The 14,259-nt window shown below is 36.2% G+C and overlaps 1 protein-coding gene across 4 annotated transcripts in view; it reads right to left on the bottom strand.

The window, feature by feature from the left end:
- The window catches only part of FMN1 (formin 1), a 493,911-nt gene that overhangs the window by 277,423 nt on the left and 202,229 nt on the right, over positions 1 to 14,259 (bottom strand). For all 4 annotated transcript variants that reach the window (XM_069097659.1, XM_069097661.1, XM_069097662.1 and 1 more), the window contains one exon: positions 5,192 to 5,253. In XM_069097659.1, the coding sequence (XP_068953760.1) occupies positions 5,192 to 5,253 (62 nt within the window). The remainder of the gene's footprint in view (positions 1 to 5,191; positions 5,254 to 14,259) is intronic.

A 14,259-nucleotide genomic window follows, 5' to 3' on the forward strand; every position in this document is an offset into this window, starting at 1 on the left:
TGTGCTTCATTTATTTATTTTATATAGATTTTGATCCATCTTTTAAATCAGTGCTTTAGGGCCAGCTAGGTGGCACAGTGAATACAGTACTGGCCCTGGAGTCAGGAGGCCCTGAGTTCAAATCTGGCCTCAGACACTTAACACAAAAACTAGCCATGTGACCTTGGGCAAGTCACTTAACCCCAAATTGCCCTCCAAAAACAAACAAAAAAAATTTAAAAGATTTTAAACCCAAATCTTGCTGACTCTAACTCCTTCACTCATTTCAGTAACTCCACACTAGCACTGGGCTTGGTCAGAGTAGGCAGTATATTAGGGTCCCAATATACACAGTGCACTATACTTGGGCCCCTTCCAGTCCTTGAATTTCTATCAACCCAAATGATCATTTTCCATTTATGCTTCCTCTACTTTGTTATGTCAAAAGCAAACTGTTTTTTTTTTCTTTTAGAAAATAAAAATTCCAGAGAATTAATTAATTCATACTCTGAGGCCCTGGTACTATATCCACGATAGGACATTGGCTAAGTTGGTTTGAATCGCTTTTCTGGTATTGTACTAGAATGGACACCTCAGGAATTCACTCTTTTTTTAAAAAAGTCCTAGAGGAACTGATTTCTGAAAAAGTGTTTTTTAAATTATTAGGAGATTTGAGAGATTTACATGTGAATTTCTCTAGCTTTTCACAAGAAAGTATCAGAAGGCAAATAAATTCTAATTATGGATTTTTTTTTCAAATGTGCCTTAGACCTTTAGTAATATTTGAACTCTCTCCACATTAGATGTGTCAATTTACTGCACATGCAACCTTAAATGTCATGCCAGCAGTTTTCTGTCTTCATCTAGCCAGGAGACTTCCAACTTCCAACTACTTAGAGAATCACAAAGAAATCTTGGCATCTGTAGAATCCTTTGCCTCCAAGCTAGAAAAACCCTTTCTATAATGATCATCTTCTATTTCAAGACAATCTCAGGTAAAATGGTACAAATAGCAACACTTTTATTATAAAGAATGGAAGGCCAAGACAACATGGCAAAGATCTTTGGTAAGAGTCTATGCTCTGTTATATTTGTAGTTCCCTGGCTAATGTAGTTTCTTGAATTTGCAAAATTAAGTTGATATATGCAAAGATAAATAACATGGGCTCCTAGGTACAGTGCATTCCCATTAGAAATCCTAATTCCAGAGGCATAAAGTGAGTAAATCTGGGAAGAGATCAAGTACCTTTGTAGGAGAAGGGAACACTGGGATCATAAATCATGAGATCACAGATATTTACCTAGAAGGGTATTCAGAAGGCATCTATTCCAACTCTCTCATTTTAGAGATGAAGAACCGAGGTTTCCAGAAGTTACATGACATGTTCAAGGTCACATAGGTGGGTAAAAAGGTGGCAAAGGCAGCATTAGAACCCAGGCTCTCCAATTCCAAATCCAGCATTTTTTTACTCTGCTGACATCACCAAGTGACACAAGCATTTCATGATAGTATGATTTATTCAGGTAGGATGTAAATCATAAGCAAATTTTGACTAGGAAGAGATTATTGTGCTTTTTGGTCATTCTAAATTTAAAACAAACTCCACTGGATTAAGTAATTAAATTTTTCCAGTTCTTAATCTGTAGTCTGTGAACTTAAAAAAAAAGGGTGATAACTATTTCAATAAAATTGGTTTCCGTTGTAAGCTTATGTATGTTATGCATTTAAAATCATTAATCTGAGAAGGGGATCCATGTAACGTCAGAGGGATGGATATATGACGTAAAAAAGGTTGGGAACTCCTGTTCTAGAGTGATTATAAAACAAAATCTAAGGTATTAATAAGTACATATCTTTCTTATCGTTTTCTATGTTGTCCATCACTACTGAAGGGCAATATCATATTCAGACCCTAATCAGGATGTAATTTTATGTTTCCTTGAATCTTGGCCTGCTATCAATATCCATTCAGAGTTTGTACACTTAAGACTTCATGTTATTTTGGCATTGAGGTCCCTTTAACTACTCTCATCTTCCAGTTATGCCTTCAGCTTAAGGGATCTTTTGAATATCTTCAACTGTGTCTTAATCTCCCACCCTTTTCACTCAACTCAGAGTGAATTTTATCCTTTTGCTTTTTAAAGAATAAAAGTTCAGACTCTCTCTTCCCCAAATCAAAAGGTCATCATCTTCTTCTTATAATAATAATTGTTATTATTATTGATATTGTCAAGGAATACCTTTCTCCTCTCATCAGCTATTTGACTTCTTTAGCTAAATTGCGTGTGGCTTGAATCTACATATAAGTTCTTATCTAATAGTGTGTTACTATAAGCAACACTTAAAATATAAACTACTTCAGTTAAAGAAATATATCTCCTTACATAGAACATTGGTGAAAATACCCAATGGGAAATTAAAAGTAAAATTGTAATGTTTCACCACAATTTACAATAATTTTTTAAAAATTGTTTCTTCATTTGTTTTCATACAATACAGAAGACAATGTCCTATAGTGGAAGAGGTCAGGACACCTGAGTCCAAGTCTCACCTCTACCTCCATTTGCTTAATCCTTTTACCTTTTATAGCTTCATTTTCCTCACCTTAAAAATAAGAGGATGGGACTAGATGATATTTAAGTTTGATGAATCAATCTAGTTAGTTATGAAGTTACTGAGCTGACAATTTTCAAAGAATTGACTTTATACTCATTATTTTTAAAATTAAGATCAACAAATTCATTTCTCTGTGCTTCAGATAGTACAGAATATTCAAACATCAGCTTTTCCTTTAAGTACCTAACACTTTGTTTTGGACACTGAAAATACTAAGAGAAAAGTAAAACATTTCCTGCCTTCAGAGGGTTCATATTCTACTGGTAGAATAAATATGTATATAGATAAGTAAGTATAAGGTAAATCAAGAGATCATAGGACTATTAATTGAGAGCTATAAGGGACCTTGAAGGTAATTTAGTCTAAACCCCCAAGTTTGCAAATAAGGAAACTGAGGTTTAAAAAGGTTGATTTGGAGTTCCTACCTGGCCTTCAAGGATAAATTTAAGTGTCACCTCCTTTAAATGGTCTTTCTAAATTCTTCCCAGTTGTTAGTGACCCCCAAGTGCCAAAATAACTTTATATATCTGTGTACATGTTTTTCACTTTTCTTCCATCATTCCAAGTAAGTTCCTCAAAAGAAAGGATGATTTTCTTTTTGTCTTAGTACCACCAGTATCTAGTACAATGCTTGATATATTGTAGACATTTAAACAGTGAAGTGAATTGCCAAGGTCATACAGCTAAGTAAACAGATTCAGAATTTGAACCTGTCTTTTGACTTCTAATCCAGTTGCCTCTCACTAACAAGAGGAGGGGAAAGGTTAGGGATGGTTAGGAAAGGCAGCATGAAGGAAATGTTAACTGAACTGAATCTTGAAGGAAGCTATGGATCCTGAAAGGTAGAAATAAAGAAGAAATACATTCTAGGCATGAGGGACAAAGTCGATTAGAATTCATGGGGCAGAAAACAGAAGCTCAGAGAACACCTGAGAGTACACTTTGGTTGTAATGGAAAAGGCAAGGAGGGGAGCAATATGAAAGATAATTGGAAAGGTAGGCAAGAATCACATTGGAGGGCCTTAATCATTTGAAGGGTTTGCATTTTGTCCTAGAAAAATTAGTATTTTATCCCAATATCCTAATATTTTTATACAATAACAATGGGGAGTTGGTGAAGATTTTTTTTCAATAAGAGAGTGGCATAGTCAGACTTCTACCTTATGAAGATTATTTCAATACCTATGTGGAAGATAGATTGGTAAAGGAGAGAGACTAGAATTCGGGAAACAATTAGAATAGCCTAAGGCTCTATCTACTGAAGTTTGCCTAAACTAAGATGGTGGCCATATGAGCAGAGGAGAGGACTAATGTGCAAAACTGGTTAGATAAGAGTCACATCAATAATATTGAACAAGTCTACTAGAAACTTGCAGGGGGGGGGGATGGAGGAGGATATAAGAGAGAACAGATTGGGGGAAGGGGTATTCAGTAAGTTTGCTTTTTTGGGGTGGGGGTTAGGGGAAAGATGGGGAGAAAAATTTGTAACTCAAAATCTGGTGGAAATGAATGTTGAAAACTAAAAATAAATTTAAAAAATTGGAAATTAAAAAAAATAATATTGGGCAAGTGATTAGCTATGAGGTACCTGTGGTGATGGAGTGGAAAGAATCAAAGATAACTTTAAAGTAGTAGAATTGGGCTACTAAAAGAATTGTGGTGCCCTAAATGGAAATAAGGAAGTTTGGAGAAAGGCTATATTTGAGGAAAAAATGTGTTCCACTTTAGACAAATTGAGGTTAAAATGCTTATAGGACCTTAATTAGTCACATTGGCAGATAATGAGCAATCAAGCCAGTTCCTGGATCCTTCCCCAGAGGGCCATTTATCTGTGTGGGACATAGGCTAGCAGTATACCAAAAGATGTAGACTCCCTTGTATGGATAGTAGATTCATCTAATATTTAAGCTAGAATGACGTTTATTTAAGAGCAAGTACTTCACTTTAAAAATGAAGAAATAGAGGTAAATCGACTTTCCAAGGTCATATAGTTGGTTATTGAGAGAGTCATGACTACAAGTCAGATCTACTGCCAGTCTAGTAACCTTTCAAATAAATTACATTGTATAGAAAGACAGAAGAGAAGGAAGATCAGAAAGGCAAGAAAATCATTCTATAGCTCAATATCAAGGGATCTTTCCAGCCTTAATTTTTACTACTTATTTTCATGCATTTCAAACTATAGCTAAGCAGCTCTACTTTCTATTTTCTAAATATAATCCCTACTTTTCCAATTCTTTGCTCTATATATCTATAAAGATGACCTTTGGACATTGTTGGACATAAGGGACCTCTCTTAAAAATTTAACCATGAAACAGACTAGAAACCAGCTGGAAATAATTCTTATATGATGAAACTTCAATGGCATGTAATTAAGTTACAGTTTCCATTTAAATATCTTTCACATTTCTCTTCCCACTCTTTTGAGGGGTTTTCCTGAAAAACAAGGATTAAATGTTCACCTGGGTATTTCCATAGCCTGTATTTCCAGAGAAAGCTGCCTATTTGAAGGTTTCTTCTAAGGGAAAGATTTACTTCAATAGTTGAGAGAAACAGATCAGTTTCCTATAACCAGTAGTACTAAAGAGGTGTACCTGAAGGTTTTCGATTTCTTCTTTGTGTTCCCTCTTCAAGTGTAAAATTGCAGCTTGGTACTCTGTAAAATTACAAAAGAAGCCATTACAAAAAGGAGCATGAAATCATTCACAAAATTCAAGTGAGCATTCATCCATGGATGGATGCCCTCCTAGAGTCCATTTGGGGACAGTGTCTTGATTTTAATTCCCAAAAGTCAGAAATTTCATAAAGGGGGCTTATATGAAGTCAAAACATAACACATGTGACACAGGATATGCAAATACACCATTTATCAGAACCTGGAGTTATGGGAGGTCCAAACACAATAATCAACTAGGAAGAATAGGGTTAAAAAATATGGAGAGGAGTGCTTCACATAAATATTAGGTTGAATGTTTGACATGAGGGAGGAGATGACAACCAGCTAAAGCCCCACAGAGGACAAATATGAACATGCTTAAAAAAATGAAACAAGGAAGTTTTAAAACAGAGATTTAAAATTTTGTTTTCAGAAACCTTCTCTTGATAGAAAAACCTAAGCATGCTCTTAGACTAGGTTTTAATCTATACAAACTGAACTGAAAGTAAAGGCAAATGATCAAATTAATTATAAGACTAGAGAAAACAAGAATGGAGAAAATCTTTTTTTTTTTATTTTCCAATTTTAGTTCAAGTTTAATAGTGTTCCAGTCCCAAGCAGATACAGGTTTGGGAACCCCATAGATCTAACATGAAGTCAAAACAAATTCACACAGTAGGTACTAAATATATGCTTATTAATCTACTAATTAAAATTCATGTCCTACAATGAGGCTGAATACCATGAAATCATAGTCCTATGAGAACTACAGTGGGAAGAGGTGAGACCTCCATTGTATGAACAATCAATTCATGACAGGGAATAACTAAAATAAGCTTCAGGCCAATACTATACAAAGATATAAGGTGTGGTGAGCAAGAAAGGGAAATGGCTTAGGATTTGACCAGAAAGTTAGTTAAAATACTTATTTAACAAATAGGGTATCAGAAATCAGGAGCAGAGAATTGAGGTCCTGGTCTAACACTGTCTGTCATGGTCATTATCTTTCCTACTACATTTATTTATGGTTTTATATAATTACTAAGCACATTCCTATATACTGTTTTGTTTAATCTTCACAGCAACTGTATAGAAGGTGCGATGGTAAGAATACAGGATTTGAAGTTAGAGGATTTGCGTTTGAATATAAGATCACATTACTATTAAGTTTAGAGATAGTTTTCTGATTTTAAGGGCAATACTTTTTCTACTATGTGGGTTGGATTTGGGGGTTTCAGAGTGTGGTATGAGTTCTTCTGGCCAAAGTAAATGAATAGTTTCTACAAATGAAGGAAGAGGGATGGAGATACCTTTCATAATTTGCTGTTTCTTGGTCGTTTTAGTCATGTCTGTCTCTTTATGACTCCATTTGAGGTTTTCTTGGCAAACATACTGAAGTGGTTTGCCTTTTCCTTCTCCAGCTCATTTTACAGATGAGGAAACTGAGGTAAACAGAGTTAAGTGACTTGCCCAGGGTCACACAGCTAGTAAGTGTCTGAGGTCAGATTTAAACTCACAAAGATGAGCCTTTCTGATTTCAATTCCAGTGCTTCATCCACTGTGCCATCTACCTGCCCAAATTTTATAACTATGGCTTAGTTAATGAATAAAGGAATATAAGAGATCACAAAAAATTAAATAGATAATTTCAATCTGCATGAACAAAATTAATGTAATTAAGGGAATTCACCTTTTGGGGAAATATTTTTGAAATCAGTATTTCTGATAAAGGTCTGATATTGAAGATATGTGGGGAATTTGCATAAATGTATAAAAAAGACCAAAAACTATTTCCTTATAGATAAGTGGTAAAGGATAGGAACAAACAGTTCTCAAAAGTATTATAAACTATTAACAATCATTGGAAAGTCTATACCAAATATCTTACAATAAGAGAAATTAAACAACAAGAAAATTAAAAACAAATCTAATGTTTTACCTCACATGTAGAAAATTGGCCAAGGTGACAAAAAGATGGAAATAGTCAATACTAGATAGGATTCAGAAAGATAAGCACACTAATTTACTGCTGGTGGAACTGTGAATGAATCTAGAAAACAACTTGGACTTAAACCAAAAAAAAAAAAGGGGATAACAAAGTATACATAACTTTTGACTCAGAGAACCCACTGCTAGGTATTACCTCAAGGAGGTCCAAAACATAAAGGACCCATTTGCCAAATATTCATGACAGAACTTTTTTTGTGATAGCAATGAATTGGAAACAAAGTAGAGGTCAGTGGATTGGAAAGAACTCAGCAAACTGTGGAACACGTATGATGGAACATTACTGTACCAGAAGAAATAAGGAGGAATCCAGAGATGCATGGGAAGACTTATGTGAAGTGATGTGGTATGATGTAAGCAGAACTAGAGAAAAAATTATATGCAATGACTAGAGTAATACATAGAATACAGTAATGTAAAGAACAATTAAAATATAAAATTATACTGACCAATCTTGGCCTCCTAGAGAAGAGGTGCTAAAATGCATCTTCTTTCTTTCTCTGACCAGGGATGGAACCATAGGAAGTGATATGTTTTCAAATGCTGTCAATGTATTGGCTGGTTTTGCTGCACAATTTTTTGATTTAATCTTTGATATAAGGAAAGAAGGCTTTGGGTTTGGGGGCAGGGGAGGAATATATATTCTGAAATAAAGTAATAAAAAATTTTTAAAAGGATAAATGAAAGAATCTGTATCTGTCAAGTCATCTTTTAAAAATACTAGCTGTAGGGGCGGCTAGGTGGCACAGTGAGTAAAGCGCCGTCCCCAGAGTCAGGAGGACCCAAGTTCGGTTCCAGCCTCAGACACTTAACACACACACACACAAAAAAACTAGCCGTGTAACCTTGGGCAAGTTACTTAATCCCAATTGCCCTCCAAAAAGGCAAAAAAAAAAATACTAACTGGGAATAAAACACTATTAGCATAAAAGTGAATAGAATTTAGGCCTATAAATCTAAAGCTTCCCCTCCCCTACCTCTCTGTTCTTCATATAACAAAGACCCTAATGGGCAAGTTTTTAGGGATTCCTCTCCTTGATTAATGTTTGGCAATACCTATCCCCTAACTTTGCTAAGGCCATACATATTGTTAAGCATAGTACATGATACATGATAGGCACTATGCCTTCTTGACAAAGCTCTTACCTCTGCTCCTTCCTGTCCCTTCATCTCCTCAGGACCAGGCTCAGAGCCCTCCAGGATGAAAATTAGCTAATCAGATAAACTCATTGTACTAATATAAAAATGATTTAGGTAATTCTGGGCTCTCTCCTGAGCTGCAAGTGGACATATTGAGGCATTATCACTAAGGACTTCTAGAGAAAGCTATTATATAGCCTCTTATGTGAATGTGTATACTTTAAAAAAAACAATAATGATGTACAAATCCCTCAAATTAGGTTGGTGCAAATTCTGTATGATAACAATATATTTGTAAAGTACTTTTCAAACCTTAAGTCACTATATAAATTATTATTATTATTATTGTTATTATTACATGTGATATTTATCAGGGGAAGCCTCATCAATTGACTCACTCCCTCAATCAAATATGAGATTATAGGGTCTTGCCTGCTGGGCACATTCCATGGAAGTTGTGGCCTTAGAACCTTCCTGAGAAAGTCAGTGAGCTGAGTGATCTACAAATGGCAGGTAAATGTTACCATTCTCCATTCCCTGGGGCTCCTTCTCCACTTTCTTCTAGGATAAAGCAAGGGGAAGGGGAAAGGGAAAAAGGATTCTCTCTTACTTCACCAAGACTAATAATGATGACATTAGAAGTACTTAGCAGTCACAAATATATTTGAACACATTTGAGAGGGATGTTTAATAATTCTGTTCCTAAACCTCAAAGTCTTTTCTTGGGATGGGGAGGAGATAGGAAGGGGAAATTTTGACTTCCCTAGGCAGTGTGATCTCAGTCTAACCTTTTGCCTAGAGAAAGGTGATTTCCTGGACAAAATCAGATTTGGGAATTGCCTTCTGGAAAACTTCAAGGTCAAGTGTTGCTGAATTTGAGAGTTTGGTTCCTAACCATCTAGAGAGGGAGAAAAAGGTATTCTGATGTATCATTCTCCCTAGAGTAAAAAGAGGAGAGGCTATATAGATCCTGTGTCAGCTCAGCAATCTACTTAGACAGCAATACAGCCTGAGTGCTATGTAGACAGTACAAGTCCAAGGTGAATTTGAGTACTTGTTGAGCATTATCAACAAGGTTTCTCAACATTCTCATTAACGGTTTTTTAACCTTTTGTCTTTGTCTCTCTGGAACCTAGCAGGGTGTCTACTACATAATAAGTACTTAATTTTCTTTTTTTTTGGAGGGCAATTGGGGCTAAGTGACTTGCCCAAAAGTCACATGGTTAGTAAGTGTGTCAAGTGTCTGAGGCCAAATTTGAACTCAGGTCCTCCTGACTCCAGGGCTGGTGCTCAATTCACTGTGCCACCTAGCTGTCCCATTAATTAATTCTTAATGGTGGATTGCCCAATGGTCTTTGAGTCCTTTTTTCTTTATTTTCTTAGAGCCTATTGAATCTTTACATCATGTACTTTTTTTTTTTTTGCTTTTTGGAGGGTAAGTGGGGTTAAGTGACTTGCCCAAGGTCACACAGCTAGTTTTTGTGTTAAGTGTCTGAGGCCGAATTTGAACTCAGGTCCTCCTGACTCCAGGGTCCGTGCTCTATTCACTGTACCATCTAGCTGCCTCTATCATGTACTTTCTGTGGTTCATGAAATAAAGACTATTCCATGACCAATTTCCATACTGTACACTGAGAAGTGTATACAAGAATTGGGGACCTTCTCTTTTGGGTTAGCTTAGACACAAGCCATACACCCAAGGTGATTCAGAAAATTTCTTCAGAGTTTCTGGGGTGGGAACAATAATAAAAGAGACATAACGTATCACTCCTTCCATCCTCCCAAGCAATCTAAGTTGTGTAACTCAAGTCATAGGATTACAGTATTAGAGCTGACGGGACCTTAGAAGCCATCAAGTCTAAGACGCTTATTTTACACATGAAGAAACTGAGAATTAAAGGTATTAACCAATCCAGAGTCACATAGCTAGTAAATGTCTAAGGGAAGAATTGAACTCAGATCTTTCCAGCTATAATTCCAGTGCTCTGGGTCATATTCAATAGTAGCTCTTCAAAACATTCTATTCTATGATTATTTTCCCTTAAACATGTATTCATCATGCACTATGCCATGCTGTCTGGAGAGATGTTAGAAGCTTTTTGCTCTGTTTGCTCTTTAAAGACAGGCAATGAATTCACTCTTGTACTGTTCCATTCCTCTCTGGATATAGCCTGGAATGACAGACCTGAGAACAAGATCGGTAATTTGATATGCCCTATCCTTTCTGTTAAGGGATCGTTATCAAAAGGCCATGTTTTAATTAGATGTACATCCTGGAGTGGTCTTCTTGATTTTAAGGTTACTGCCTAAAATGGTAACTGTGTGCAACAACACCTGAAGGCAAGACCATAACCTTTCTCATAGTTAAACTAAGAGAGAAAGAGGGAAGGAAAAAAAAAAGACTTGGCAATCAGAGGTAACTTAAGGATACAGAGAGGTATTTGTTAGCAGAAATTTACTAACACAGACCAAGTGTGTTTAGAGATTATATGACTTGCCCAGGGTAACAAAAAAATTTTGTCAAAGGAGATATTTAAACTTAGGTCTTCCTGACCTTAAATCCAGCATTTTATCTACTATCCCATACTGAATGTATAGACACCTAAAATTTTCAGGGTACTCTATCCAGAGCAAAACTCAGGGTAAGGTAAATCAAGCCTCTGATTTTTGGAGGGCAGTTATCTTGGCCTCTAATTCCGACTATATCCTCTCGCTATCACCTCACTGCCACTCTTCATCCTTCCAGATTCCAGTAGGGATCTTGGCAGCTTCAAGGAGTCAGGAAAGTAGGAGAAGGAGGACTTAGTTTTGCTAGCTGGTCCTTAAAATGGACTACAAACTCTTATACTTGCAATAGTTTATAATTCTTCCCTATAAAACCACCAAGGCAAAGTAACTAGACTTCTCTTCTTTCCTTCCTCACCATCATCCTGACCCTTTTTCACTTAAGGTTCCCCTTTGATGTGCATTTAAACTTGATTCACTTGTACAAAAGCTGGGCATAGGAGTCACATTATAACTTATACAATCTCTGCATCCTTCTAGAGATGACCCTGGGCCTTCTGCAGGGTGCTTGAATCAGTACTGTTTCAGTTTTCCAATATGTCAAATAAACCTAATAACAGAGGCACTGGCATTGCATATTTTGGTGCACTAACGTATATAAACTAACTCAAAAAAGCCAGACTTCACAGAAATGCTGAATGTTAATCTGGATCATTTTGGAGATTCAAATCCTGAGTTACAATTTGCATGGTATACTCCTGGGACCTGTGCTACAGTTTTTATCCTGAAATAAATATTGCAGTATTTTTAATGAAAAGCATGAAGGTTCTGCTATTTATACTCTGAATCCTTCGAAGGATGTTAACACGAAAATATTTGTAATCAGATAATTCAAAATGTTAGTTAAAGGTTATTATTTCACTGGGGTAACACCCAACAAATTATGTTTTCTGTTTTACCTCATCTCTAAGTAAATATATTTACCCAGATTCCCAGTGTGACAAGCAAAGCACACAAACACATGCTCGATTAGAAGACCTAAATAAAATTGCTATATAACATATAGAAGGCAGGTATAGTAGAACATTTCACTGCAGTTCTGAATTTTAATTCTGGCTCTGCCATGAACTAGTTGTGTGATCTTGGCAAATCACTTCTTCCCTCTTGTCATTTCTAAAATTAGAGATTGGACAAGGTGATCAAAAATTCTAGAACTTTATAATAATGCCTTCTGGCCGGCCTCTTTCTAGAGTACTGCTTATTTATGAGTTCCACAAATATAGAGAGAAGGCTTGTAAGAGATCAAGTGACTAAAGATAGTTCACAGTTTAGAAACAATATCAATCTTAAAAGGCCAGGTCAATAGGTCCCAAATGAGATTGATTATCAGTAGGAATTATGTCTATAAATGACTACTTCTGAAAGGGCAGTGGCCTAATGGGTAGAGTGCTTGACCTGAGTCAGGACGATGTGAGCCCCAGACACTTACTGATTGTGTGACCCTGGGCAAATCACTTAACCACTGTTTGTCTCAGTTTCCTTAACTGTGTAAAATAGGGACCCTGGAGAAGAAAGAGGCAAACTGCTCCAGTATATTTGCCAAGAAAACTCCATAAAATGGGGTCATGAAGAGTCACACACAACTAAACAACTTAGCAACAATAAAACCAGCCTGGAGGAATAGAGCTCGGGACTCAGTTACTTTTTCTGGAACCAACAGAGGGAATGAAGGTCTCAGATTTTCAGAACTGAGAATTTAATTGTATAATGGAGGGCTTAACCAGAGTGGCCTTATGAAAGTCAATGGATTAAAGAAATAAGTATCATCTATTCTGGGGGAAAGAATGATAGAACTTGGTAAGAGGGCAGTTAGTGTATTCTGTTCAAGTACAGAAAAGGGAAAAAAGGCTGCTTACTGACACCACAGCCACCCTTAAATTTAATTTCATGAGAATAAATGTGAGGACTTCCCTGTAGACAAACAATTCTTTGTCTGAAAAACCAAATGGTTTTAGAACCTCTCCACCGGGTTGAAACTGTCAAGCTACCTTTTGCTCAATAAAAACAAGCTGCAGTATATTTTTAAAGTATTATCATTATGCACTGGTCTTTCATTGCACAATACTTCCTTTTAAGCAAATTCCCAGCAACAAGTCAGCATCTTTTTTGCCAGCTGTCATAACATGGACAGTGTCCTCCAGCTCATCATGATGTACAGAACTTCTAAAAGATTATTTGACTTAAGGACATATGGTAATTGTCTTTGCTGATGATCACATTTCTCCTAAGGGATTTTAAGAACATGAACAAAGCAAAGATTTGTTTTACATTTTTAATGATTGGGCAAGCATCTAAAAGAAAACATACCAAAATATCTAGAAATTGATATGCTATTAATATTGTTAAGTAGCAAGACACTAGAATCTGTTACTGAGAAAAGTTGTGGATTTTTTTTTATCTTAGATAAAAAAAATAGTAACTTGGATATTAGTTGTTTAGTTTTAGAAATTCCCAAAAGAAAATTCTAGAGATAGGAGTTAAAGACCTAGTAATTTTCTTATTATGGAGGGTAAAAGGCAATGATAGAAATTGCTATTCTAGGGTAGGGGCAAATGCTATAACTAGGTACTGACTTAAGAGTTTAATGATGGTACCTGGATGGATGGATAAAGATTCCTTCAGTAGACAATTTCACAAGGAATTCTATTATCACCTATCTCTTTTCTCTCTACAAGTTGTACAGAAGTAAATATGTGTGAAGGTGGAGAGGCATGAAATGCACATTTTTGTAAGTTCTTTAGGGAAAGAAGTTCAACTTTTTAGCATAATTTCTGGGCTTAATTTTTTTTTTACAGCTAGGTATTGTCCTCCACTAAACATTCTCCTCATGATGCAGAGAAATATAAACTTGAGAACTGGAAATAACCTTGAAAAAATAATAGAGCCCATTCTTATTCTTAACCTCCTCCTTAGTTTTAGAGATGAGGAAACTGAGGCTCCCAAAAGTTAAGTGACTTACAGAAGGCTACATAGGGAGGAGAGGAGTTTCATGATTTGAACTTGAGTCTTCTGACTCCAAACCCAGTGCTCATTTTACTATGCCACATTGCCTCCCTAAAACTTTTAGTTCAATTCAATGTATACATCAAACATCTATTAAATGCCTTTTATGAAAGGAAGTGGGGAAGGTAGGTGGTTCCACGAATAGAGTGCTAGACCTGGAGTCAAGAAGACCAGGGTTTAAATCTGGCCTCAGAAAGATGGTGCTTCTCTCCCCCTCTCATCCATCTGTGTAGTCACTGTGGGGGGACTGCTGACCTCATTCGGCTTCTGTTAGGCCATCAAGGAGCATGA

This window comes from Petaurus breviceps, unplaced genomic scaffold, assembly GCF_028583685.1.
Source record: "Petaurus breviceps papuanus isolate PSGF00001 unplaced genomic scaffold, PetGlider_PUasm1.0 37, whole genome shotgun sequence".
In the NCBI taxonomy this organism is placed as follows: domain Eukaryota; kingdom Metazoa; phylum Chordata; class Mammalia; order Diprotodontia; family Petauridae; genus Petaurus; species Petaurus breviceps.